Raw genomic sequence first — 27,107 nt, forward strand, 5'->3', positions numbered from 1 at the left:
AGAATTATTATTTTTTGACCTTTGGGAGATTTATTTTAATAACTACTTTACTTGCATGGTTCATACAACTTTTAGTCTCCATTGGGAAATCAATGTTAAATAATTTCAGCTTTAGAACGAAGTCAACAGTAAAGCATAGATGTCTCATTATAGCTTTATTATTTGGCTGCAGATTAGTACTGATGCTGAAAAAACCTTAGGAATACAGAAATTGGGATATGAGCTTATTCTCTCTAAGCCTTTCATAAATGCTCATTCATTTAGAAATCTAATACTCTTCCCTTCATTCTGTGGGATATTTTCTCCTCTAACAAGACAACTGAGGGGTTAACCTAAACCGGGCCCTAGGGATTTAACGCATAAAATTTTGAAATTAGCCTTTTATAGCCTCATTATAAGATAGTTTACTAATGAATCTGATTTAAAGAGAAGATGATTATCCAGAGATTAGAAAGAATGCTTCCAACTTCATTAAATTACCTTTGAATAAACACAAAAGACTGCAATAATTTTCTAGTGATTTTAAAAAATAAATTACTTTTTCAAATTACACTTACAAAACACCTTAACATATTTTTCTAAAAAAACAGCCCAAAATACTGTACATTAGACTATTCAATAGCACATAATTTTAATTTGGCTTCATGACCTAAATAACAATATTCAGAACCTGATAAATCCTCCAATATGCATATTTTCTTTGTGATATTTAAATGCTGCCTTAATCTTTATTTTTTTCATATGTGTGCAAGTAATTGAAGTCGATGTTTTTATAGTTTTAACCCTAAAATAATTTTTCTAGTTCAATGAAAGAATATCATTGAGAATTTAATCCTAACTCTGATTTATTTTTCATATTAGCCACAGAAGGCAAATCAATTACTGTACCAACAACTCTAGTAGTTAGATTCTCTGGTGGGACTCAACAAGTATACAGTAATCCTTGAAACTCAGATGAATATATCAAAGCAGCACTAACATAGGTTTTCCTGGACTTTACTTTCTTTTTTTAATAATTTCTCTTAAACTGGGGGGGAGGGGAGGTGGCTGGCTCAATATAAATACATATACAGTCAAGTGTATTTCTAGAATTAAGAAGAAAATCCTGTTCTTTTCAGAAGAAATAATCGTATATCCTATGCTAAGCATCACTGAATACATTTTCATTAGCTGTTCTGCTTTCTGTACCACTGATGTCAACAGGTGCTTTGGAACTCGAGCCACTTCGAAGTCAAAGACAGTTGAGCAGTGCTTTGCCTTTGAAGTCTGATAAAAAAAATTACCATGACATCTACAACTTGTGATTACATTTCTTAGTGGCAGGAAATCTAATCATCAGTGCCATTTGTAAGATGTTTTATTTTTTAATTTACGAGAGATGCTTTGAAATTTCCTGTGTTAACTGTATGTTTAGGATTAACTTTCTCACTGTTTAATATTTTGATCAAGTCTGATCCCTAGCAGGATTTAGTATGATTCTCTTTTTTCTTCTTGTGTTAACCCAGTTATTGTCTTAAGTTTTAGTATGGTAAAATTCTAGTACAACTACTATCTATGAAGAGTGCTGCTGACTCAGCAAAACACTAATATCTACCTCTCCTAACCCCAAATCTGGTAAACCAATAAACCTTAGTGTATTATACTGCATACTTCAACATCACTAAACTGCCTTCTTGTAAAAGCCTTTTCTTTTTGGTTTAGCAGCATCAAAATAGAGTGTTTGGCTAAAGAAGAGAGACAGAGGTCAGATAGGAATGAAACAGGAAGAGAAGTTATCCCACACATACTGGCAAGCAACACTCTCGAGGCTTATGAAGTAAGTTCAGTCATAGCTTGACCCTGGACTTCCTAGATCTATTTTAATGCTATATCCAGCATTACATGGAAAAAGAACAACCTACTATTTTTTTTTTCTTTTTTTAAAAGGCTTAAAGTTGCTATTAATGCGTTTCTTAGTTTTACAGACCAGAAAGGGATATTTTATCATGGTCATCATAAACCAGAACCATCTTATTATGAGTGGATAGCTCAAGTCCAGTCCAAGTTCAGATAAGATTTTATTAAACAGTCAAATTTAAAGCATTGACCTAAACCAAACCTAGGTAACTGATTATTTTTTTTTATACGCTAACACATTTCTAATTTCCAATATCAAATATATATATATTGATGACAGTAAAATACCAGTGAGAATTATTTTTCTTATTCTATTGAACCAATGTTCAATTCAAGACGAGGTTTCTACTTAACTACACTTCAGATGAGCCTCTTAAAGTAAAGCAGAGTACGTACCCTTAATCCACATGGAAGTTAGACTTGATACTTTGTATACAGAAAAAACAAAGGTCATAGTATGTAACAATAGTTTTTATCATTGCAAAGGGGCATTATCTAAACAAATGGCAAAAAATACAACAAAACACTGTTTTACTAATGGCAACATATGAAAGCCAAATCACTGTGATAAGGGTGATTTTTACCATAATTGGTCCTGCAAAGTTTAAATTAAAATCTGCCTTTAGAGGAATTCATTTTTAGGTTATGCAATATTTTTTTGGTTGGTCAAGCAACCACCGATGATAAGAAGACTTCTTCCTTTCCAGCAGATGAAAATTTTGTAGAAGACCGATAGACTAATTACTACTAAGGGTATTAAAAAAAAAAAAAGTTTCATCCATTTAGAAAACTTATCATTACCATACCTGTTACTTTCAGTCTGTCGGCTCCAATGACAATCTCATCTTCATCTGCAGAAAATAATACTTTTCCACCTTCACTTGCCCTCACTTCAAATCTCTTACATTGGGCCTCCACAGCATCAGCTCCTGAAATCAAGGAAAAGAATGTTTCATCTAATAGATTTTGTAAGAATAAAAGTAATCATCAGCTTATGTGGAATACTCAAAATACATAGAGTACATGAGGCTTTTACAAAATAGTCGACTTTCTGTAAGTCTAGTTGGTAATTTGTATTGTAAAATACTGTTAAATAGATTTACAGAGCAACTATTTCATACTGCACATCAGGATAGAGTTTAAAATAACTATGAAAAATAGCGATTTCGGTGTTATGTGTGGAAGTCAATACAAGCATTTAGAATGTACTTAAACTCTGAGATCTTGAAATGCAAATTCAGACAGAACCTTCTGCGGTTTGCTCAGCTTAAATTGCAGTTTCTTACCAATGGAAAAAAAAAAAAAAAGATAACATATGAGCTTATTCCATAAAGACCAAGACATCAACACAGAAAAAAAGGGTATTTTTCATCCAGTTCTGCCACAAACCTGAGCAATGGAGCAACAAAATTAAAAAAGCCAACAAACCAAACAAAAAAGATGAAATATCACGATTTATTTCATATTATATGAAACAAAACTCCCAATGTCTCAAAGCTTCCAAACCCTAAAATAATTCTGAAATCAAACAGATCTATGGAATTGCAACTAACAGTACAATTTAAAAAGTTTGCAGATACCAAGACTCTGTTAAATTTACTAAGCTTTTCAATTTACAGGTCTTCTCCTTATTCTTCAATGTTTTGTCTGCTAAGTTTTTTCTGAAAATTTTTACTTTATTTTATTAATTAGCGAAAGCAAAACTTTAGTTCTGAAAATGGTGTTGAAAAGCAATGAACTGCATATAACGCATTTGTAAGACAAATGACAAGATTTCAGAGTATAATTATTTGACATTTTTCTCATTGATCCCTAATTAGATTTCTAATGTACATCTGGAATGATCCATCAATGTATATGGGTAAAAACTATGGGAAAGGCATCGTGGACAAAGAAATACATCCGTGTCATTTCAGTTTATCAGTCTGGCATATAGGTTTGTAAAGCACACCAACTTTCAGTTTAATATGCAAATTCATCTAATCAAAATATATAATAAATATAAAAGCTGTGATAACTAATTTTGGATGAGGAATTGCCATAGCAGCCCTTAATTTGCAGAATCAGCTGTAAAATCAAAACAACAATTCCTCTCACTTTCAGATGAACTTACATTTGTAAGGTGAAATATTTCTGGTTATTTTTAGTTCATGAAAGTAAAAAGAAAATGAAAAGGAATTATAAAGAAAAAACTTGTGGTGTCCCATTTTCTTGAAGTTTGACATGTTTATTCTGTTGTAAAAGTGTAAAATAATATTTTCTCCTTCTCTCTGTACAATTAAACTTTGTTTTAAATGTGATAAACAGGTTGTTCTCTTTATTTTGAAAAAATGCTAAATTTTTGTACAGACAGACAGGAAGAAATTTCACATAACCTAATGCTAGCCATGGGTTAAGCGCTCTATCTCACAAACATTTCGGGATGCTCACTAATAAAAGGTGTAACAATGTCTGATTGTCTATCAGGATAACTGTAATCACAATATACACTCACACACAGCTGTCTCATTAAACTCATCTGTTACTCTCAAATACTTTCCAAAGGTGAGTGGTGGTGTCCCTGACAGTGTTGCCTCAAGGCACATCTGAATTATTTCTTTAAAACGCGATGCATGCTAGCAATACAGTTAGGAGGGACACTCCTTCCTTTTGCACCATCACAAGTAAAGATGTCTTTTTAAAAAGCTGTTAAATACCTATTTATATTTATTTGTTATATGAATGCTTATTTTATGAAACCCAGTGAGATCTAGGCATTATCAAGCCTCTGGTGAGTTCAACAGACTGTTGTATATCTGTTCAGTGGCAGAAACACAAGAAGAAATTAGAAGGTCAACTTATAATTTTTTTTTCAGTTTTACTTCTTAGTTTGCAAATATGTTAAGCTTATATGTTGTTTTGCAAAACAACTCCATGGCAAAATAAATCATATGGTTGTTTACTATATCCAGTTACTCTGTGAAATTGGTATGACCACATAACTCAGATTACTGTAAGAACTGTAATGAAACAAATTATATTACTTTTTCATTCATTTAGAAGGGGGAGAAAATAAAATAAATTATAGACTGGTTTAAAGTATTTGCAGAAATTATTGGTTATTATTTATCAATGACTTTTGAAGATTAGATCATCCACTGATAATTTACACACAGCTATGATTCGGTGCTCAAAATGATATATGATAGTCATGAGCAAACACTGTTCACAGTAGTAAAACCAAGGCAAAATGCTTTTTAGATAGCACTGCACAGCGATGTTTATTCTCGGATGCTTCTCATGGTTCAGAACAGGAAGACCTGCAGAGGCTAAAAGGATCAACGCTTTCTTGTTGAATATAAGTACTTCCAGAAACCCTGTGGTTTGAAGGAAGATGTCCGAGATAACATCAAAGTCATTGCTGAAATTATTGATGACAAAATAAGCAGTAGCTTCATATTTGACATAAGAATGCAGTAAGAATGCATGCTGCTATTTAGCCATTTCATTAGTTTGAAGAACAATTGAGCCCTCTCTGTGTACTGTTGATATTTGGCCACTGTGTTCTCTAGAAGGAAAAAAAAATCCCAGGCCTGTTACTGGGATTACTTGAAATTCAAATAGCCTTACAATGGTAAACAGAGAAACCATTTAAATTTTACATAAGCCTTTTACAATGTCTAGTTGCTATTCATTGATACATATTTTCTTACTTCTCTTGAAATTTTTTTCAGAATTGGAAAAAATTCTGACACTATCAAAACAGTCCATTTTGATACACTTTTGGAATAGTGTTGACTTTTGGTTTGGAAATGTTTGTTCTTCATTGTAAAATATTTAAAAGTATATAATTAAAGGCATAAATTTAATGTGAAATTTATGAAAGCAATATTAAAATTGACCTAAAATAACTTAAGGAAAAATTGGAAGGAACATTTTTTCCTGGTTTAGTTACAGGTTTGATTTCAAGATCTCAAAATCTCGAAGTCCTCCTGGAATTGTATATTTATTTTTCTGCACAATTTTAGTTTTCCATCATTTTGTAAATTTTATTCTATGCTAAGGCCTTAGAATAGAACTTATTACACTTCCGGAGAGTTGGAAAGCATAGGTGAGAATTCTGTTGCAGAAGTAAATTTCAGTTAACAAGAAACATTAATTGCATTTTAAAAGAAGCTCATGGTTTCAGGTTGCTTAACAACTACCAGAATGTGAAACTCTTGCACACCAGAAAATATTATCAGACATGGCACTTGACAGACTATCACGATAATCAAGATCACACACTTTAAAGTCTTTGAAGACTGCTGTATATGAAACATGGCATTCTTATTTCCTCCATTTTGCAGAAGGAAACGACGTTGCCCAAGATATCAGGGTACCACCAGTCCCTAAGATGCAGATGTTTCCTCCCAGTAAGTGTATTTCTGGTGCTCAGTACCTCATCCCCCTGCACATGTCAGACTGGTGTGGCATCACGGGGACCGGTGTGCCTGCCAGGCACCCAGCCTGACTGCTCGCGTTTCCTTTGGAGGGAAACTGCAGTGAGGAAGAGGAGGAGGGAGAACCCTTAAGTCTCCCTTCAACAGCCAGAGAGCATACTTCAGTTAAGTTTTGGGGAAACGATCTGAGGAGAAAAGGCTGAAAATCCCTCCTACAACATCTAGCTAAAGGTCAGTCAGGGTGTTTGTGCTACACCGGGTAATGAACCCAGGTAGACTGAGCACTGCTTTGTGTGAAGCATTGTCTGGAGAGCTGTTTGTAAAAATACTGTGCTCGTTTATGCAGACAGGTAATGAGAACATAACAAAGGAAAACAAAACACTCCACTCAACTGATTAGAAAAAAAATAACACGATACAACCAATGTTTATTGTCGCGGCCCAGGAGACTTGCTTTTTAATAGCAACGGGTTGCAAAGCAAGGACAACAGCAGCGGCATCCTGCACAGACAGGAGAGCAAAGCTGAAAAAGGACAGAAGGTTGGAGCTGTCATTGTCCTGCAACCATAGTTACGAATCAGGAAACCAAAGGACAATCACAAATAACTCAATACTGGCTTGTTTCATCTTTATTTAAAAGCTGATGATTGCATAGCTCCCTAAAAGTAAGTGGCTTTATAAGTACTGTGACGCTGTTAATTTACACACATGAAAGTTGTTAGTTCTGCAAAGAAAAAGGATTAATAGAAAACGTGAGAGAAATCAAAGAGAAAAAAGACCTGCCAGATTCTTACTCATTATATATCACTGCAAGTGACAGCCCATGTTTAAAAAATGGCCTTTTAAAACTTGCGATGTATTCAGGGTAATACAGCTTATCATGAAGAATAACTTACAGAACAACCATCTGTAGCTTCTACAAAGAAATGCACATAATTTAGATGCTCAGTGTTTGTGTTTCTTCAGCATCACATTGTACAGAAGTACACCTAGAATTCATCTATTCCAAAACATGATTACAGAATATAACTCTATTTTTTATGCTAAAAGAAATGGGCTTTTACATTATGTTGCACTCAGGACTTAACAGTGCATCACTTAGTATTGCTCGCTTATTGCTGAATCACTTGAGAGATTACTAACAAAGCATAAACTTATTGCTGAAACAGTGGTTAGTGTATTCAAGCCACTTGAGAGATTACTAACAAAGCATAATACATGTTAAGTTTGTCTCTTTGACACAGAACCAGATGTGAATGTTATGAAAATGGTTTTGAAAACTTAAACTGCCTACAAAGTAATCAATGCTATCAAAATGGAATTCTGTTTTGTTACATTTTCATTTCCCAGTTGAAATAAGAGTAAGCAGTTGCATGTGCGAGGTATTAGTGTATCTTCTCAGCTGTAATGCAAATTGCCGTGTTCCTAAAACACTCTACCAACATACCTCTCAGAAAAATGTCCGAGTCTTTAATAGTGCTACTAACAAAAATGATGAGAATCATCTCTTAGAATATTGTGCATGAACAAAGCAAGTCTTTTGAAAATTTTAGCTCAAATTTGTAGAGCAATCACACTATCCACCAAGCTCATTTTCAGCAAATCATATCTGCTTCATTACAGAGAAACACGCAAAAAAAATCGATCTTCCAAATTCTGTTTGTAAAGGTAATTTCTACAAAACACATGCCTATCTGAAAAGCTTTCTAGCTGTGCTACTTTATACTATACTACTAACCCACTTCATACTAGAGACGCAGTCAGCTGCTTAGTAGCTTTAATCAGGATCAAGGGAAGTCCAAGGCAAACTCTCTTTTCATCTTGTGTCCAGGAAAATTATTTACTTGTGATTTCTGTTGTATAATGATGAATTATGTTATTAAGTTTCTGTGAAATTCCATTCATTTAAATTATAGAGATGAAATGTACATTTCATATTCATCCATACATTATATATAGTGGTGGTTTATAACACACTTGTTGCACAGCAGTTGTATGATCAAAACTATCATTAAACCAGCTGCGTTAAAAATGGTGCGAAGCATAAAATTATTCATTTTAGCTACAGTGAAGATGTGTTAAATGAAAATATTTGGCAGTACGTCCAGTATGGATACAGAGAATTATAGTACTGTAACCCAGATTAACACTAATAAAGAGTAAATTTCAAGACAAGAACTGCGTCGATTTTGAATTTGTACAGGGTCTAGCTTGACTTACTTGTTAAGTAATACCATAACAACCATGAGGAATGTAAGTTTTCAACGTTTTGCTTTTTAAAGCCAACAATGCCTTGTACTACTTTATCGTTATTGAGGAAAACAAGTTACAACCACTACTTGGATTTAGAATAAGTACTACCAAGAACTCACCAATCTTCTAAGTTTTAGATATGATTATAAAGATACAGTTTTAAAGATGGAAGGGTAAACACTCCATTTACCAAACACAATTTAGTGCCGATCAGGTAAAAATCTTGATTTGTATAATACTGCAATCACATGGTAGAATTATAAACTGTTGGTGGTTGTTATTAAGAGATGAGATCAAATTTTCTGTTTGCGATGTGTGAGTAGGCAGTTTGGGTGGGATCTTTTTTTGGCGTTACTACAGACCTTATTGCTGCAGAAATTAGTGCTAATCCTTGGTGGTGTATAGCGGGGTTTTTCACTGCTTGGAGAGCATTCATCATTACAGCCTGATGGCCAGTTCAGATTTCCCCTACCAGTAGTTTGAACCTCTTCTCACCCAATTCTGTGGTTATGCATATTTTGCTTTATAACGCACTGTATCATGTTTTTTTTTCTGTGGGAAAGGGTATTCGGGTTTTAGGTCCCTTTTTCCTCAACGTTCATCTCCCTCTCAATTTTCCACAAAATGATATAATAGCGGTAATAATGCTTGTGTGATGTGTGTGAACGTAAGAACTGAAGTAGAAAGTCATCACTGCGGAGACAAGATAGACAAACTAAAAGTCATAATTCCCCTAATTACAACCGTTTCCACCCAAACATTACTTGTTTTTCAGATTTACCCAGACTTACCCAAACAGACCTAGTTTTTAGATTTTTAGAAAATATCTAATACTGCTCATTACTCCTTTAGTACACATAACACGTTTGGGACTTTAATCCTATATATTAAGAAGATCATATGTTCTTTCTTTCTCGGCAGGAAAGCGCTCCACTCCCACTCCTATCAACGACAACGAAAGCAACACAAACCTTAACAACGAGGTGAAGCTAACATTTGCTTTGCTTTGTCTTCTGGCCTGTTTCCAGCCATCTACAGTGCTTTTCCATTCATTCTCAACGTACTGAAACATAAGTTGAAACCGAGGCACGTGACGAATAGTAACTATCAACAATATTAAATACACAAGAAGTTACATTTTTTTCCCTCTTCTGTTGATAAAGACATTTTGCATCCTTGTATCAGATGTAGATGAACACCAGCAGTTGTTTCTGGTTTCTAAAGCACCTTCCTTGTCCATGTCGCTGACAGCAAATTCAGACATAGAAACAGCTGAGAAATCAACTGCTTTAAATTAAATACAGGGAGTAGAATTCAAAGGGAATGACCACAGACTTATGACCTTTGTAAATGCAAAACGTAATGAAATTCAATGTACTGTCTTCTGGTTCTTCAATGAAAAATAGGTTATTTAAATATTTATTAAATGCAGGGTATTTTTGGATGACAAGGAAAGTTAGTTTCATGAAAATGTGTTGATGCATCTGAGATTGGAGATAAAAGAGATAAAGAATTTTTAATAAACATTCAACCCCCAGTCTGGTCCAAAATCAATATTTTTGAAATATACACCTAGACTAAATTTTGTTAATATTCATAGGAATGCTAAATACTATATTATTTTGGCCACCAGAGGTCTCAGAAATATTTCAGGGAACGCAAATGCAATAATGCAAATGAAGGACTGCTACCAGCTGAATAGAAGCATTGAGGAATTTGAATAAAGAGAGCTTTCAGCTGAGAGCAAGACATCTACACAAGCAAACATTTACGGCAATCAGAACATATTCTGTGTTCTGTTTGCTGAGAAAGGGAAGGGACCATCTTTGATCAAAAAAGGGTGAAAGGGGCAGTTAAAAAAAGGTCTAACTGGGGCTTTTCAACAGTCAATGGCCATGCTATGAAGGTGTCAGGAGGCTACTAATTTTAGGAGAGGTTGACCTTTGAGGTTTCCTGGTCTGAATGATTACCTGCTCAGACAAGGGAAACAGGAGCAAGTGCTAGGCCAGAAGAAGCAGTGCGCGTGCTTGTTACATTTTTGAGCATCAGACTATAGTGAATAATATCATCTGTCAACATAATTTATCAGCACGGGGATAAGCCACGCGTTTGTATAGAGAAATACATATGAACAAAGAAAGTGAAGTAGAATCATCTGAATCAGACAACAGGTGTGGTGGTAGGATAGTTCTTCCTTCTTCATGATCTACAGACCCCACTGGTATCCATAAAAGACTAGGGATGTTACAGGCTTAGGACTCGGTCAAATGGAAGCTCACAAGAGAATTCTGATCTACCAGGCAGAATTTACTTGTAGGACACACATAAAATATTGCCTGTCACCTATGCAATGGGTAGAATACATCCTTCTCTCAGTTTACCTTCTTGGTGCATCTTGATGATGGAACCCCAGGTATGAAAATACATACGAAAGTTGTATAAATGTTGCAACAGACAGCACTCCTCACTTTACTTCTAAGATGAGGCCACACCTGCAGACCTGTACTTTTCCTTCTACTATCCTATCAAATCTTTTTTTCTATTGGAGACTTTCAGAAATTGCACGGCTAAACAGACCTTTGGTCTGATCTGGTTCAGCTAGATTTCATCAGCTATGAGCAATATACACGGAGGAGTGAAAGTAAAACGTGCTTCTTGAAGGTTGCTTGAGCTTATTTTGTTTCTGTAATGGCTGAGAGCATGTGTGTTGTCCGCTCCTGTGGCTCAGCTGACAGGTTTCAACCTCAGCTATAGTATCTTAATCACTTATATGGGTTCTTAAATAAGGAAGCTAAGCAAGCCAAAGGAAGATACGTTAGGCACCCAACTGTGCGTGTAAGGCTTTAGACTATATGTTTTGTTGTATTTATAATCTCATTAAGTTTCGTTTATTCAAAACAGGAGTTAGATATTGAATTGAGGCTTGTGGCAAGTATAATGAACTTCCTATCTGACTGATTTTTCTTATAATATTATTCATATATTATAAACATATATAAATAATATATATGATGTAAGTATATTTTAAATAAATAAAAATGCATAGAAATGGTTATTTTTTAAAATTTAATTGTTAAATAAAATATATTTAACTATAAAGTAAATAATAAAGAAATAAAATTATAAATAAATATATATTACTTTTTTGCTACCAGCCTTATTGCATTATCTTTCCTATGGATGTATCTTTCCACTGTTGTTCAAGAATCTTTCTTTGTGACACCAGTAAATAGCCATGATATGTTAAATTCTACATACAGCTGCCTTTGGCAACTTAGCTTTCACTGACAAGCCCAAATGTCCAGCTGATTGAAGTGAATTATTAATTATAACTCCAATGTATTTTGGAGTACTCCAAAGTGTGAATGGGAATAGAAAGTTTATCAATTTTCTTCCTATGATGAATGCAAACTGAATAGTACTAACTCCTAACAGAATTTTCCAAGTTTCCAGCATTATCCTCCACCTTGGATTTTTTTTTGTTTTCTGTGATGCGATTGATTTTTACAACAAAAACAATTTACAAAGTTTTCAGAAGCTGAGGCTTACTGAAGCAGTCTGTTCATTACATTTCCATACAAAATCAGTGGGAATGTTTCCATTGCCTTTGTTAGCTGAGTTAGGCTAGAATGTTACTGTTATGCTGTTTGGCCACTACATGATTTATGAAAATCCAAAGTTCCCTACTAAGTAACTGAAGTATATTATTTCCAGTGTACTCCACTGAAAAGAAAAGAGACTTAAAAAAGGACAGAAAAATAGATAGTATGAGATAGTTGACTACACACTGGGCTTAGTGAACAGCACAGTCAAATCAAATAGCAAAAGCACGCACAACACAGTGAGGGGAGTAGGAAATTTCTTCATTACACAGGTGAAACTCAAAGACAAAATAGGAATGTTGCATTTCTCCTTGGGCAATGTAAAATCACATTATATATGACATCATAAGGTCATTCGTTCCTCTCTAAGACTGTTTCTATTTACCATTATTTATTTCCTTCGCGTCAGACTTTTAGTCTGACTTTTTTGTCGAATATTCCCAACATTTCCCAGAAATTCTACTGAAATCAGTTATCTGTAAATACAACCTTGTTTTTTTCTTTGCTTAAAATCAGATCTGATGTTTGATCTGTTTGCATCCTTTGAGACCTTATCTCTCACCTGTGTACTCTCTAAAATAATCACTAATAGTGCAAGTACCTTTCTGCTGCCTGATTTATCTTTCTGAGGTAAACTGGACTGGAACTGGAATTGAATGAAGTGAAATATATTCAAGCCACCTAATGGTTCCTTACCTTTTATCTTCCTGATTTTACCCTGTAACCTTTCTTACTAACTGTTATGTATCTTGCTTTCTGAAGATTTAAAAAGAAAAACATTTAAGTTTTATCTTTCTTACTGATAATATTCTCTTTAGCCATTAGACAGTCATTCTGAAAATTGTTTCTAATCTGTATTTTCAGCATATTTGGTGGCTTATTAATATAAATTAAAAGTTAATTTGAATATTTTTACTTGTCTTCTCTATATACACTTAGTATTCAGAGGTTAGTTTTCAATCTTTTTTTCCTTCTTTTCTTTTTTCTTCCTCCCAACCTCCAGTTTTTATTACAAAGATGGAAGTTGTTTTTTCAGATGCTTGTGGCAGTTTTCCATTGACTTCAAATACAACCTGTTGTGACTAGAAAATATTGTATAATATTATTCACAATGTACTGACTTAGATCGCTAAAAGATTTCTGAATGAAAATTAAACTTTTTGAGATAAATAATTGAATTTGTCATATTTTGAGAAAAGATTGGAATAAAGGATATGAGCTGCCACAGTACTTTGGAGCTTTCTTGGAAAAGGAGTGTTAAAAAAATGTATTTTACATTTTTATAAAATGAATTCTACATTGACAGCTATAACACAGGGAGGACTAGAAAATCTATTTTTACTGAAGAGACTGTTCCTCAGATTATCTACTTTAACTAGAGAGTGCAAATACACTGAAGTTATCTATGCAACATGTGTTAGCATTACATATAATCACAGTTTATCTGAAAAAGGTTTAATGAAAAAATGTAGAATTATTAAAAAATATACAGGACTCATCTACAAAAAGGCTACCACTGGGTACTACTGGGTAGTAAAACAAGAGTAAAAAATTATAGCCTGATGACCAGAAAATGATAATTTAAACCCTTTCCGCTACTTGGTAGATCAGTGAACTGCATTTGCAGATTTCCAAACAACTAGCATCCACTATGATAGCACAAGATGATGATAGCTTAGCCCAGCTCTCAGGATTTTTGTATTATCCATTTAGGAAATTACTTGTCTCCTTGCCCTTGACAGTGGGACGAGGGCCAGGAAAGCTGCAGAAACAGGATAAAAGCAGATTTGGGCTCTTAGCTTCTGGAGGTGTCTCTTCTGATTAAGGTTCTCAATGGAGTTCACTGCTGACTTGTAACACAGAAGATGCAATTCAATTCACAGATGAAGACATCTATCTCAGATTCCTATCCTGCTGACGCTTAAATTCTGCATCTTTGTCGGTGATTTGAATCATTCCCAGATTGTCTGCCTTTCAAATACACCCCTTAAAAAGGCTATAGTGATGATACCCGTGGGAGTAGGATCTTGTAATGGAACAGGTTTAGTATCATGAGGAAATCTGAAGTGTCCTTAAAGGAATGCATTATTTTGTATCTGGAAAGAAATCCAACCTAGATGCAGATGGATGTATACATTCAGAGGCGTGACCTTCAGCACACGTGGAACTTTTGCCTGGACTTAGGATGTTGTATTTTTTAACTTATGATAGATGTTTTAAAATCTCCTGTGTTGATTGTATGTTTAAGATTAACTTTCTCAGTGTTTATTATTCTGATCAAGTTTGAACCCCAGCAGGATTAAGTATGATTCTCTTTTTCCTTCTCGTGTTATTGCTTTGGCAATACAGCAAGCCAACCAGAATCACTCCACCACAGAGAAAAATAGATGCAATAAATTAGCATCTGGCTTCATATGTAAGTGCCACAGAGAAAAGAAAAAAAAAACAAACCAAAAAAGAAAAATAAACACAACACCAAAACAAACAAAAAAAACCCCCCACACTGAACCCAAAACAAGCAAATAAAGACCCAGAAAAGACCAAACTGGAGACAGAAGATTAGCAAATTTCCCTGTCCTTCTTAAAAGTCAGGTGAGTGTCAGAACCATACCATCACCATTTTCCTCAATAGAAAAAAAACCTTCTCTGTTCCAACAGCAAAATGGTTAAGCAGCTTTTAGTGTCTGATAACTTTAAGGTGGTAACGAGGCCACATGCCACATGTGAGAGACGAGCAACAAAACAGCTTCTCCAAACAAAACATCTGTCCAAAACATCACAAAAGGAAACTCATGACATTTTGGGACTATAATGTTAACATAACTTATTTTAAGGGCAATGTAGTCCTTAATTTTTATTTGGAAAAAAATGCTTGCTCTGTATTATTTTAATCTGTAACTGATGTTAGTGACTCAGTGAGTGATAACTTTTCCCAGTGACTAATTCATTTCAGATTTATGGAATGCTTTTCTTCACAGGAAGAAATCTAGTTGAAATTTTAAAATATTCAGCCAATCATTAATTCAGTGTCATCTGTTCGTAACTCAGCTGCAACTGCAACATTTATTACCCTAAGAATAATCTAAGGAAAAAGAAGGTATTTTCAGAGATACATTTACGTATTATAATTAATATTAAACATTTTAAAATTTCTATACCCTTAAATGTCCTGTACATGCTGGAGACAAATTACATCAAGACAGCTCTGCCCATCTACAAATGGCACAATTAAACATCTCTACTGTTGGCATAATATGGAATTTGAAACTCCGTCCTGTTCTGAATGGAGGCAAAATAATTAAAAGGCAAATAAACAGAATTATCTTGATAAATAAGCACAACAAACCAGCTATGTTCTAGCTATGGATATTAACTGGTGTTTTCCAATGTGTTACAAAAGTTTCAGTGTTGGACATCGAAGTTGGTTTTGGAACTGCATATTTTTATAGGACTTAGACAAAGCAGTGCAATAATTAAAAAGTGAACTTCTACGTTTGCGTTATTGAAAATGTAATAATTGTAACATAACAATGAGATGTAATTTCTGACAGTCCAAAGACATGGGAGAGGAAATTCTAGAAAAGAGAAGTTTATTTATTTTTTAATACTAGTCATCTAATAGATGAACTTTTGACAGAAAAGGTTCATGGTCTTGTGTGGACAAATAATTTTCACGGACAAACAAGTCTGACAATCCACTTGCAAAAATGTTTTTTATATATAGACACAGGCTAATTTCCCATAGCTGGCTCAACAGAGATAACTGATAGAACCCAGACTTTTTAAAGATAACTTAGGTGAATAAATACTGTAAGTCTACAATCAAATTACTTCTCACATGCATTTTTGATTTCTCTTTGCTGTCACTTCAAGATCTTTAACAGCAGCAGCGTGCTGTTGAGTTTCTTCTTCCAAGTGTTCTCTGTAGCTCTGAAGTAAAGATCTCACTGCTCCTCTTTCTCTTTTTTTAATTATGATTTTTTTTTAATTTAATTAAGTTAAAAACAGCTTCTTATTTATTTGCCCTTATTTTGTCCTTCACCTAAGCCACTCCTATCACAATAATATATTCTTACCAATATTAATGAGCTGTCTGAACATCAGGGAAAAAAAGGGGTAAAAATAAAATCTTAATGTCCTGTCAGGGACTTGCTAAAGGTCCAGATGTTGTAGGTAATTTAATAATGCTTAGCACCCAGCAGCAGCTTTGTGAATATCACAATGCATGCGCAGCACCTGTCTTTGCAATTAAATGAAATATTAACAGCTGATAAAGCTAAAGACAAAGAATTAGAACCATCTTTTGAAGATCTGTATGCTGTATCCCTCAAAACCTACTTAAATACCTTTGAATAGTGTCTATTTCTTTGATTTTGGGGGTCTCTCTCTTCCTCTTTCTGCTCTGAACATTTGGGTAGTAGTTATGCTGTCTGTATTGGCCAACAGCATGTGGGTAACAACAGCAGGACAGATGGCAGCGGATTAATGTTTAAACACTAACACTTCTGTACCACCATGCAAACCATTAATGACCTCTTCCCACTCAGACTCTACTTCTACAATTAATTCCAACCACTTCTCGAAGTTCCATGTCCTCTCATATGGTACAGGGGAAAAAAAAATACTGTATTTTAATACTGAGGAGTAATTATTTGAGATTTGAAACAGAATATTCGGTTTCCTAGTTTTCAGTGCCAATTTTCTAGAAACAGTGGAAACATCCAGACTTGCATTTAAAATACAATGAGGTAAAATAAAAAGCCTATAAAGCACAAAGGTAAGCGGAGGACTGATGTACCGCTGCCAAAATAGCCATTGATAATTGCAATTCTACTTCAGCGTGTGCCCAGTCTCCCTACAGGTGCTCTGGACTCAAACTTAGCATTGAGATGAAATACTAAGGCACCGAGCTGAGGCTCATATCTGGCGTATGAGACATCCCTCTACCCAGGGTCACCGCTACACTCTATCTCCCCCTCCACCACCTTTTCCCATCATCCCTGACGTGTCAGTGGGTACAGAACATTAACTCTTGACCTCTCATGAGAAAAGAGGCCTGTGGCTGCTGCTTTTCCGAAGGTTATCCTACAGGAAGACAGCATGCAGCTAGTCCTCTGCGTGCCTGTCTGCTCCTGCCAGCACCAACTGCCAGCAGCTGGGACCTGACACTTCACTCGAAGCCTGGCTTCCAGCAGGCTGCCCAAGGAAGACCTGCTACTTGTCCTTCTTCCTCTCCTCCATGGATTATTTATTCTGTAGCCCTTGGAAAGGATCATAGAATCATATAGCATCTTGGGTTGGAAGGGACCCATAAGGATCACCAAGTCCAACTCCTTGCTTCTCGCAGGACTACCTAAAACTAAACCGTACACCTGGGAGCATCATCCAGACGCTCCTTGAATCCTTACAGGCTTGGTGCCGTGACCACTTTCCTTGGGAATCATGTTCCAGTGGCCAAAAACTCTCTCAGTGATGCACCTTTTCCTAAATTCCAATCTGAATTCCTTCTGAAGCAGCTTCATACCTTGTCCACTCGTAAAAGAAGAAATCATAGAATCATTTAGGTTTTAGAAGACCTTTAAGATCGAGTCCAACCGTCAACCTAACACTGCCAAGTCCACCACTAAACCATGTCCCTAAGTGCCACATCTACACATCCGGCTCCAAATGTCCAATTTCATAACAGCAGCTCAACAAAAATTAAGATTTATAGTGAATATTATACAAGAAAATTGGAGCCATTGCAGAAGAAAAAAGAAAGCACACTGCCCAGTAGCTGCATACACCGTGGAGGATTTCTAAAGTCCAAACTTAAGAATGCATATTCTGACTTTGAAAAAGCGAAGTTTCCTCCATGTGCTTGTTCTTTCCAAGCCAGCTCTCAATTGTGGAAAGAAAAACACATCAAAAACCAGGTAGTGGTCCTCAAAATTCCTTCCAAACACAGACGATGAATAAACTCAGAAAAAGAGAGAGAAAATAGCCTGGATGTATTTTGCCTATGCTACAAATACTGTAGAGGGAAGTATCAGATGAGTTATAAATGTACAAAGTATGTTTTTCTTTTTGTCTGTCAGTTACAGACAGCAAAAGGTGCTCTCCATGTGAGATCAACACAACTTCAGATGCGAACAAACGCGAGCTGTACCTTGTATCCTATCAAGAAATAGTCTTCCTGAGCTCAGACTGAGGGAAAGAAAAAGAAAAGAAGAAAAGTTGGATCAGCACTCAAATGTTGAAAACTTTTAGAGTCTGAAGAAGGCAGAAAGAAGAAAAAAAAAAATTAACTGAATACAGAAATAAGAGGAAGAGTTCTCAAGACCCCAGCTCTGGAAGTACTGATGCAGTGTTTAAATAATTAAAAAAAAAAGTGATTATTTTTAAGATTCAAAGAAGATTACGTAGAACACGCTAGTGACGGTGATAAAACTTAAAGCAAGCGATCATATCTATAGCATAGACCTTCTCTGCTACAGCTGTTTAGAACCAGCAATGCACAAGCACTCTCAACACTGAAATAACCACACAGAAATTGCACAGAATCTAATTATTGTCCTACCGCTGCTTGCATTTGGGTTTATTCACGGGGAATTCTTAATTCTTGACATACCAACTGACACAATGTGCTCTTGCATTTCAGGAAGGAGGTTTCGGTTTAAATAATGCCATATTTACCAGGAAGGATTACCACTTGGTCCTAATAAATAATGCAAGAAATAGCATACTACTCTTGGTTTTTATAGCACGGTTTTCATGTGGCAATTCATAAGGGAGACACAGCATATATTTTACACTGTAAGGTATTTCAAAATTAAACAGCAATCTAGTGTTATGTCTGCACCTAACATATAACAAAAGTATCATAATGACATGAAAGATGTTGCTTAAAAATTGAAAATGTGCCTAAATGATTGAAAGCAATCTGAAGTACTGTCTAAAGTATCTCTCTCATTCAAAAAGGTCTTGTTACCTAAGCACAAAGTGGATTGCAAACGGTTAATGATACCAAGTATATTTAATAGTTTTATGAATTAATTATGTAATGGATGTATAAAAAAAGTATTATTTTTCAATTCAAATCATGCAAGACCTAGTCACAAGAGCCTAAGTTCACCACTGCTGAATGTCAAATGTACATATGCAGATTAACGTAGAGAGATGCAACTAATTTACAATTGAAATAGAAGTAAAAACTAGAAATGAGTTGTTTGCAACTGTTTTTTACTAGTCTGTTAATTATTACTGCCTCTGATGCTGAATCAAAACAAACAAGTCGAGAGGCTTTCTATTATTGGAAGATGACTTAGAGACTTGCAGGAGAAATATGGATGAATTTCAAATAAATAACACGTTAATTTTTAAAAGGCTGCTTTGGCAGACCCATCAAAGTGCTGGCAAAGAGGATGAAGTTTTGACCAGTTGTCAGAGCTTCACATTTTCCTAATACCACACTTCAAGGTAATTAATTAATGGCAGTAGATAGCTTAGCCAAAGTCATTAAGAGTATATCTGAATATACTTTATGTGAGCTCCTATTACAAACCTGTTATAGCACAGATGGTTTGTAAAACGACTTTTCCAGGGAATAGACAGACAGAAACAGAGACAACGTCACATTGCACTGTAAATTATGAGAAGGGATGAGACTCAGATTCCAGCTGGACATTTCAACCGTTATGAGCAACATGGCTCGCTTTCTGACGGCCTCCTGGCTCATCTCGCGCACTTTGCCAGGAGGAGACATAAAGCCATATGGCCGCTCAGGCACCGCTCCGTCGTACCTTCTGCGGTGATGCCTGAAGCTGAACGAGGTGCTTTAACTCAGCAGTTAAGTATCAGGTAGCTAACCTGTACTAAAAAAGGGCAAGTTATCTCACGTTTACCTCCGTTTAAAAGATCTGACAATGGATTTGTACCCCAGACCAGCAGATGGGCTGTATTGTCACCTCCTGATAAACTGTTTATATTCCTATACTTGTAAAGAGTGTTTAGCTGGCTATAAAACTTCGGTAAGAAACATTATACTGCAAAATTTATGTACTCATAATGTATAATATTTTACTGTGTAATTTATTTAAATATTCTCTGAATCGACCAGTAACTGACTTAAAACAAGAGAAAACATTAGACAGCAGAGTAATTTTCAACGGAAAATTCCATTTAAGGTGCAAAATCATCTGAGAAGATGTAAACGATGCAAGTAATTTAGCACAGAAATTACAGATTCTGTGTTCATTTTCTTGGATTAGAAAAGGAAGAGGGAGTTAACTATAAGTTAAAAACTTTTGCTACAATGAGAAGAGCCTGATTAATCAGAAAATCCCCAAAAGAAAATTTGAAGCTATTGCATATTCACTCTGAAATTCAACACAAAATAGTCCCGTTCGTACATCACTGCAAAAGCTGGACTACTAATTCATCTCGGTATGGTAGAAGTGAATTGCCTGCATTTCTGATTTCCACACATTAAAGGGGTTTTAAGGACCAAAATTAGGAGGGTTTCAGTCTGTATTTTAATTCAGGGGTACAAATTCAGAGAACGCTGAGAAATTAGTAACTCATCTGTCTAACTTTGGATTTGCAATATGTCTTCTTAACAATATTCATGATCCTACCACACCACATGGGTTACAGGAGCAATTGCTTTAATATGAAAATTAAACTAGCAGAATGTTCAATATATTTTAGATTTTTGAAATTTCACCGTGGTTTGGGACTACTGGTAGGCAAACCTCCCTGTAAGGGTAAGGAGAAAGGCTTCATTTCACACGTTCCTGATGATTAAGTTCTGATCTGTATTTGTCGAGTTGAAGAGTAGAAGCAGAGCAGTTAATCATAGAATCATGGAATGGCTTAGGTTGGAAAGGACCTTGAAGATCATCTAGTTCCAACCCCCCTGCCATGGGCAGAGACACCTCCCACTAGACCAGGTTGCCCAAGGCCACGTCCAGCCTGGCCTTGAACACCTCCAGGGATGGGGCCTCAACAACCTCTCTGGGCAACCTGTTATAGTTCCTCACCACCCTCAAAGTGAAAAACTCCTTCCTAATGTTTAATCTAAACCTGCCCTCTTCCAGTTTAAAGCCATTCCCCCTCATCCTATCACTACATGCCCTAGTAAAAAGTCCTGTAAAACAACATCATTCCCTCTCTCACCAGCACCCTACCATCGACAAGAACAATCACACAGATAAGAGACAGAGGAGTTGAGCCCTTTTGTTCCCTTTTCCTATTGTCAGGAACGGGTATCTGTGTATGACCACTTGGAAACCGCCCTTTTCCTGCAACACTTAGGAGAAAAGACCGAACATTTGAGTCTCCTATGTATGCAAACAAGATTAAAAATTACAGAAGCATTTCTAGTCCGTTGTTGCTTAAGCATGTTTTTACTTCCATTGCCTCAATAGACACTGAGTTCAAGTTCATAATAATCTTAAATAAGCAAATGTCTGGCAATAGATATCAAAGATTTAGAGCCACATGTGCCCACATATTATTACAAGTTCTACCACAAGTCATTCTAAAAGCAAGAATGCTTGAAATGTTGTCTCTTGCTTCAGATCTTCTTTGATGTCTAGACCAAACTATGATAAAATGGATTGAGGTATTCGTAATGGGAACATCACAAGCAACATTTAGGTAATGAGTTACTTTGATGACCTCGGAAATGAAGCAGCAGCAGGATGTGTTACCTGGTAAGGTATCAGTAGCCATCGGCACAGGAGATTGGCATATATGATGCAGTAAAGAATGACGAAGGGGACTATTTCCACTCCCACATGGTTTTTCATACCTGTAGTTTCTAATGTCCAATAATTTCTGCAAAATACTCCATGTACTCTTGGTGGAAAACAGCAAGAAAGCAAGCGCGTTTTTAAGAAAAAAAAATAACCTGAATACAAAACAAAATTTTATGGTAAATGGGTGGAAAGCGTCACCAAGTTTGACAAGTTATTTGAATAGCTATATCTTTTAGTACTGTTATCAGCCTTGACCAGTGCTGTAATTGAAAAGTATACACCTGCCTGCTATCTTCAAAAAGTATTTGCAAAAGTGTGATGTAAATTTCATTGGCATTCAAATCATTTTTCTCAATTTGCATGGCTGTAGAGATCTCAATTAGTAGTTTGGTTTGGGAGCTCTTTAAAGCTGTGACTTGTACAGCTCTGGACCTCTATGAGAGTTATCATTCTGTGTCTCAAATAGCTCAAAGCTTAGCAAAAATGAAGTCTGAAAAGGTTTCAGATATCCCCAGGGATCTTTATGAATGGAAAAGGCTCAAGCAATAGCAGAAGTACCTGTCAGAAGCAATTATTGCAGCAATGGGGAAAAAAAAAAAAACAACAACAAAACAAACCAACCAAACAAAAAAAAACCCACAAAAAACCTCATGAAAAAATGAGAAAGTTGGAAAGTTGGCAAAGTAATAATCAGATCTGAAGATGGTGTTACGGTAAGTACACGTGAGGTTCAAATGTCTCATTTCAGCCATATTTACGTTTGATCCCTTCAGCACTTGTCAGCCTAATGTCCTCCACAAAACCAGGCAGAGCTGTGTATGACCTGTGCAGAGAGCAGGGATACAACAGGCTTCTGGCTTGAGGTGAGCAACTGTCATGCATTTCTAGGATTGTCCGAAAATCAGTAGATCTTTTTACATATAGCTTTAAACTATGCAGACTGACTAAACAGAGTGAAAAGGTTGTGTGAAGATAATTCAGCAGAATGCATAATCCAAAGGCTACTGCCAAGTAAGGGTTGGGAGGGGAAAGAGGTGATTACTTTTCCTTATCTAGCTTAGATACAAAAATCATTGAATGATCATCTTTACATCTTTATTCTGTAGATATCATTTATGTCTGTGCTACATCTGCTCTGTCAGTCTTCAATGGCACGTCTAAAAACTGAAGGCTGTGGATTCCTTTTGGAGATCCAGATGCAAACTTTGCAGTTTCCTGACTATATGTCACAAATAGACCGAAGCACAAAACAATATTTCTAGCTCAGTTGGTATAGATCCCAACAGAAAGCACTGCTACACCTACAACTTTCTCTCCTTCCAGTTTTCAGTGTCAGTATAAATACATTGTACTCTAATAATGGATGCACCCTTGGTGTTGTAAGACCTGGAGCCATGACTTGGCTGTACACTATTTAAACATGTCACATGACACTGAATCATCCAGTATTCTTAGATAGCTTTTTTTTAATATACTTTTCCTTCACTCCTTCTGAATTAGGATACGGTCCAAGATGTCTTAATGATGCTCTTCATAGAAATATTTTGTCTTCCTTAGTCACTCGCAGAACTAAGAGTTTCACTGGAGTTTTTCCCTCTCCCTGGGTGACCATATAGTCTTCTTCCCCCCAGCCCCACCCCTACTTCTTTACACTAATCTATCTTCCGTTATCAGTTTTAATTAGATGCCCTTAAGGCTGTCTTAGTCTTGCACGTCACAATTCCAAATACCACTGAAAAAAATGTTAGTTGTCCTAAAATCAGACATTACCAATGACGGCAATTTGAACCTCAAAGGCGTGAGACCAGCCCATTTATTGCCTTGTAACATCACTTCTGTCCTGTGAAATACAGATAAAATGCCAATAATAGCACAAGTGTAGGAAGAACAGTATCATCCACCTGAATGCATGGGCATCCTTTCTTTTCACAATGCTCCTGCCATGCACATAAATGTGTGGTCTTTTCTTCTTATTGTTATTATTATTATTAAATTTTTAAAAAAAAGTTGACGGATAGGAACATTTCAAAGTTGTTAATTAGACAATTTTTTTCCCCATGACATAATAATTTACTTTTTCTGTAGCTTAAAAGTATTCCTCCTCAACGCTTCCTCCGCTGTTTATTTTCATCCCTTTCACTGGGCAGCCACACATACAGCTGCTTCAGCATGCAGCACCAGGGAAGGACCAAAGAATATTTTTGAAGAAGACAGGGACTTTCCAGAGCATATTTATAGCTAAAAGGGGAAAAAAAACCATTTTCTGATGTCAGCAAACCTGCTATAGGAAAGTCCCCCTCCCTTCTCTCAGCAGATGTTTCCATGCTTTTACCTACATGAAAATCAAGAATCTGTCTTTATCTGCTCTACCTTACACAACAAAAATTTTTGGAAAGGAGGGCAGGAATAATACATTTTGAGTCTTAGGTGCCTGTTAATTTCTTTGATTTCCAACAATAGAATGTTCAGGCTTTTACTGATTCTACTGGTAGTTATGAGTACCTACACTAAGTAAGAAATATTAAATAATAAATAAGAAAATAAGGAATGCATTAATATGTATTCAACACTGTATGAGAAATTTCTAAAAAATAAAGAAGCAGATTTTTATATGAATATAGGAAAGAATAAAGGCCATATAGCCATTATGAAAAAGAGGAAGAGAAAAAGTGAGAAGTAATATTGGAATTTAGCAAACTTCCACTCTCCAGACACTGCACCAGCTGCACCCCAAGAAGCTTACAGGTGTTCACTCTAATGATGATAACATAAGAACACATGTTTTCTTCGGGCCTATATGTTTTAAGAATATTAACCTCTGGTGTGCTGCCTTTAAGTAGGTCAGTCTTGAGACACCCACATACATTTTCAGTGCTGGATTCACTGTGCAGGAATAGCATCAGCAATCAGAATATCATATCTGTTTCAGCCAATGTGAACGTTTGCCATGGGCAACTCACCTTTTAGCAATTATCAGCTGAAGTGGAAGGTTTGGATAACACAGCTACTAGATGAAGCAGAACCGCGTTCCATAAACACGCTGGGCAAGTACAATATGGCTAGAACAGGTGTTAGCTTAATTTTCCTCATCTGTATCTGCTAGCAAGTCTGGTTACCTTTGCACACTCATTTGATATGGTCATTCAGGGAAATCAGTGCAGGTGGTGTGTCACTCTGTCTGCACTTGCCAAAGATTTTTTACAACTTGAAGCCGCTGTCTCCAGCCAGTAGGAAAGCTCAGTGTAGTCAAAAATAAACTAGAGTTTAACTTTAAACTATTTGTGAGCATATCCTCAGCACATGAGGAAAAAGAGTGGATAAAACAGCTTAATCCAGAAGTAAAGTGAAAACTACGAAAAGATGTGGGGCCTAAGGGGTGTCCCCTCAAATTTATATATATATTAGTATCTTACAGATACACATTTGCATATTTTTCATCCCATTCCCAGTCAATATATATAGTTTTCTAACAGATCTAGAACATTGTACTGATTTTTGTGGGTAATATTCTTAAAAAGCAATTAATATCTTCATTATTGCTCTAGTACTGAAAATTTTTAAAAAAATTACTTCATATTTGCTAACAAGTAAGTATGATTGGTGTCAAAATTGGTAACATGGTAAACATAATAAAAGCAGGGGAAAATACATGAAAAGTGGAACACATAAGTAGAGGATTTTTTATTTCCATTTCATTTGGAACTTTGCTCTCCTATATTTTATACTTTGCAAAATGTCATACACCGTTTTAATGAATGACTGTCAGTATGATCACTTTCTGTTTAAATTTTGTAGTGACTAGGAAAGCATTTGGAGTTTTGTTTCATTCTGTTTTTTTACATTCTGTTTCTCCAACTGTTTTCAATATACATTCTGATACAAATACACCGCAAGCGTAATGGGGATAAACCAATTCGCACTGAAGTAATGGAAGACTGACAGAAATTGTAAGAAAATTATGATTATTTTCCCACTGAAATTGTTGTTGAAACATGTTTTGCTGAGGATTTTTTAGTTTATTTTGTTACGCTGTCTCAAAAATAATCATTTTTCGTTAAGCTGTTTTAACTATTTTGAGGCATTTCTACTTCCTTTCCCTTCAGTTATTGCTGAATCATGCTCTTATGATCCATTGTATGCTGTTTTTTGCGTATGGCAATGAGATGATTTTTTTTTTCTGACTATTCTGCAATATTTTATCTTCGATATTCATCAATGAAACCTATTCATAAAGCTAAACTGATATACATAACAGTCAATAAAGAACACTCACCTACTGTCAGTTGTCCAGTTAACTGTCCCATGTGATTTCTTGCATTCACTGTTACATTTCTGTCAGACTGTAAGACCAGTGGGCTATCCTGGGAAACATGTATAAGACAATAAATGAGAGAACAAAAAATTGAGGTCGAATTAAGTTAGAACTAAATATAAACATGCATGCTGAGAGGGGAGTTGTGTCAAATACAATAGCCTTTTTAATTATTTCATAGGGTTTCACAAGTCAAATTTTTGTAGAAAAGAATAACAAGAATAATATTTTAAGCTTAAAACCTTTGTGCATAGAATCCCTGCTTTAGTAGTCAGAGTTGAACTTAATTTATATAAAACGGGCTTTATTTCCTGAGCACATTACAAAGTTACAAATTCAAAAAGCCTTAAAGCAAACCTATTTCATTAGCTTTTTCCATATGCTGCTAACATATACTTTTCTAACTGCCTAATCACCATCATACCACGTTATTCTATTAATCTGTACAACCTATAATATTTGGACTGCACTTACTAAAAGCTAACAAACATAGTCATGCATTTCTTTGAAGGTAAAAGCTACTATTATTCTCAAAAAGCAAAGAAAGAGAGCACTGGAAGGTGAGGTCATATAGCAGACAACCCTGACTCACTGCCAATAGTACCCTGACAGGTACTAATAGCGATCAAGCTGACGGAGCATGAAGACAAACACTGTTATGATTTGAGCACAGCCTTATGATTTTTAAAGCCAGTTTGCAGCATGACCACGTTGCTATCAACATCCTACTAGGTTCAAGCTTTTGAGGAATGTTTACATATATGTATGTGTAGGCATATCTGTGTCCAAAGCCAGCTTAAGGAATCTCAGAAATGATGACAGAATTGAATTTTGCTTCTTGAAGAACGAGGAGCCAGATCCACTCCTCCAGGGGAAGGGCAGA

The 27,107-nt window shown here is 35.7% G+C and overlaps 1 protein-coding gene across 1 annotated transcript in view; it reads right to left on the reverse strand.

Moving 5' to 3' along the window:
• Nucleotides 1-27,107, reverse strand: part of SGCZ (sarcoglycan, zeta) — a 227,451-nt gene that overhangs the window by 50,018 nt on the left and 150,326 nt on the right. The window contains exons 3-4 of the mRNA XM_009884990.1: nucleotides 26,186-26,273; nucleotides 2,703-2,825 (exon numbers count right to left, since the gene is read on the reverse strand). Coding sequence (XP_009883292.1) covers nucleotides 2,703-2,825; nucleotides 26,186-26,273 — 211 coding nt within the window. The remainder of the gene's footprint in view (nucleotides 1-2,702; nucleotides 2,826-26,185; nucleotides 26,274-27,107) is intronic.

The sequence above is a fragment of the Charadrius vociferus genome, unplaced genomic scaffold (genome assembly GCF_000708025.1).
Source record: "Charadrius vociferus isolate BGI_N301 unplaced genomic scaffold, ASM70802v2 scaffold134, whole genome shotgun sequence".
Lineage (NCBI taxonomy): Eukaryota > Metazoa > Chordata > Aves > Charadriiformes > Charadriidae > Charadrius > Charadrius vociferus.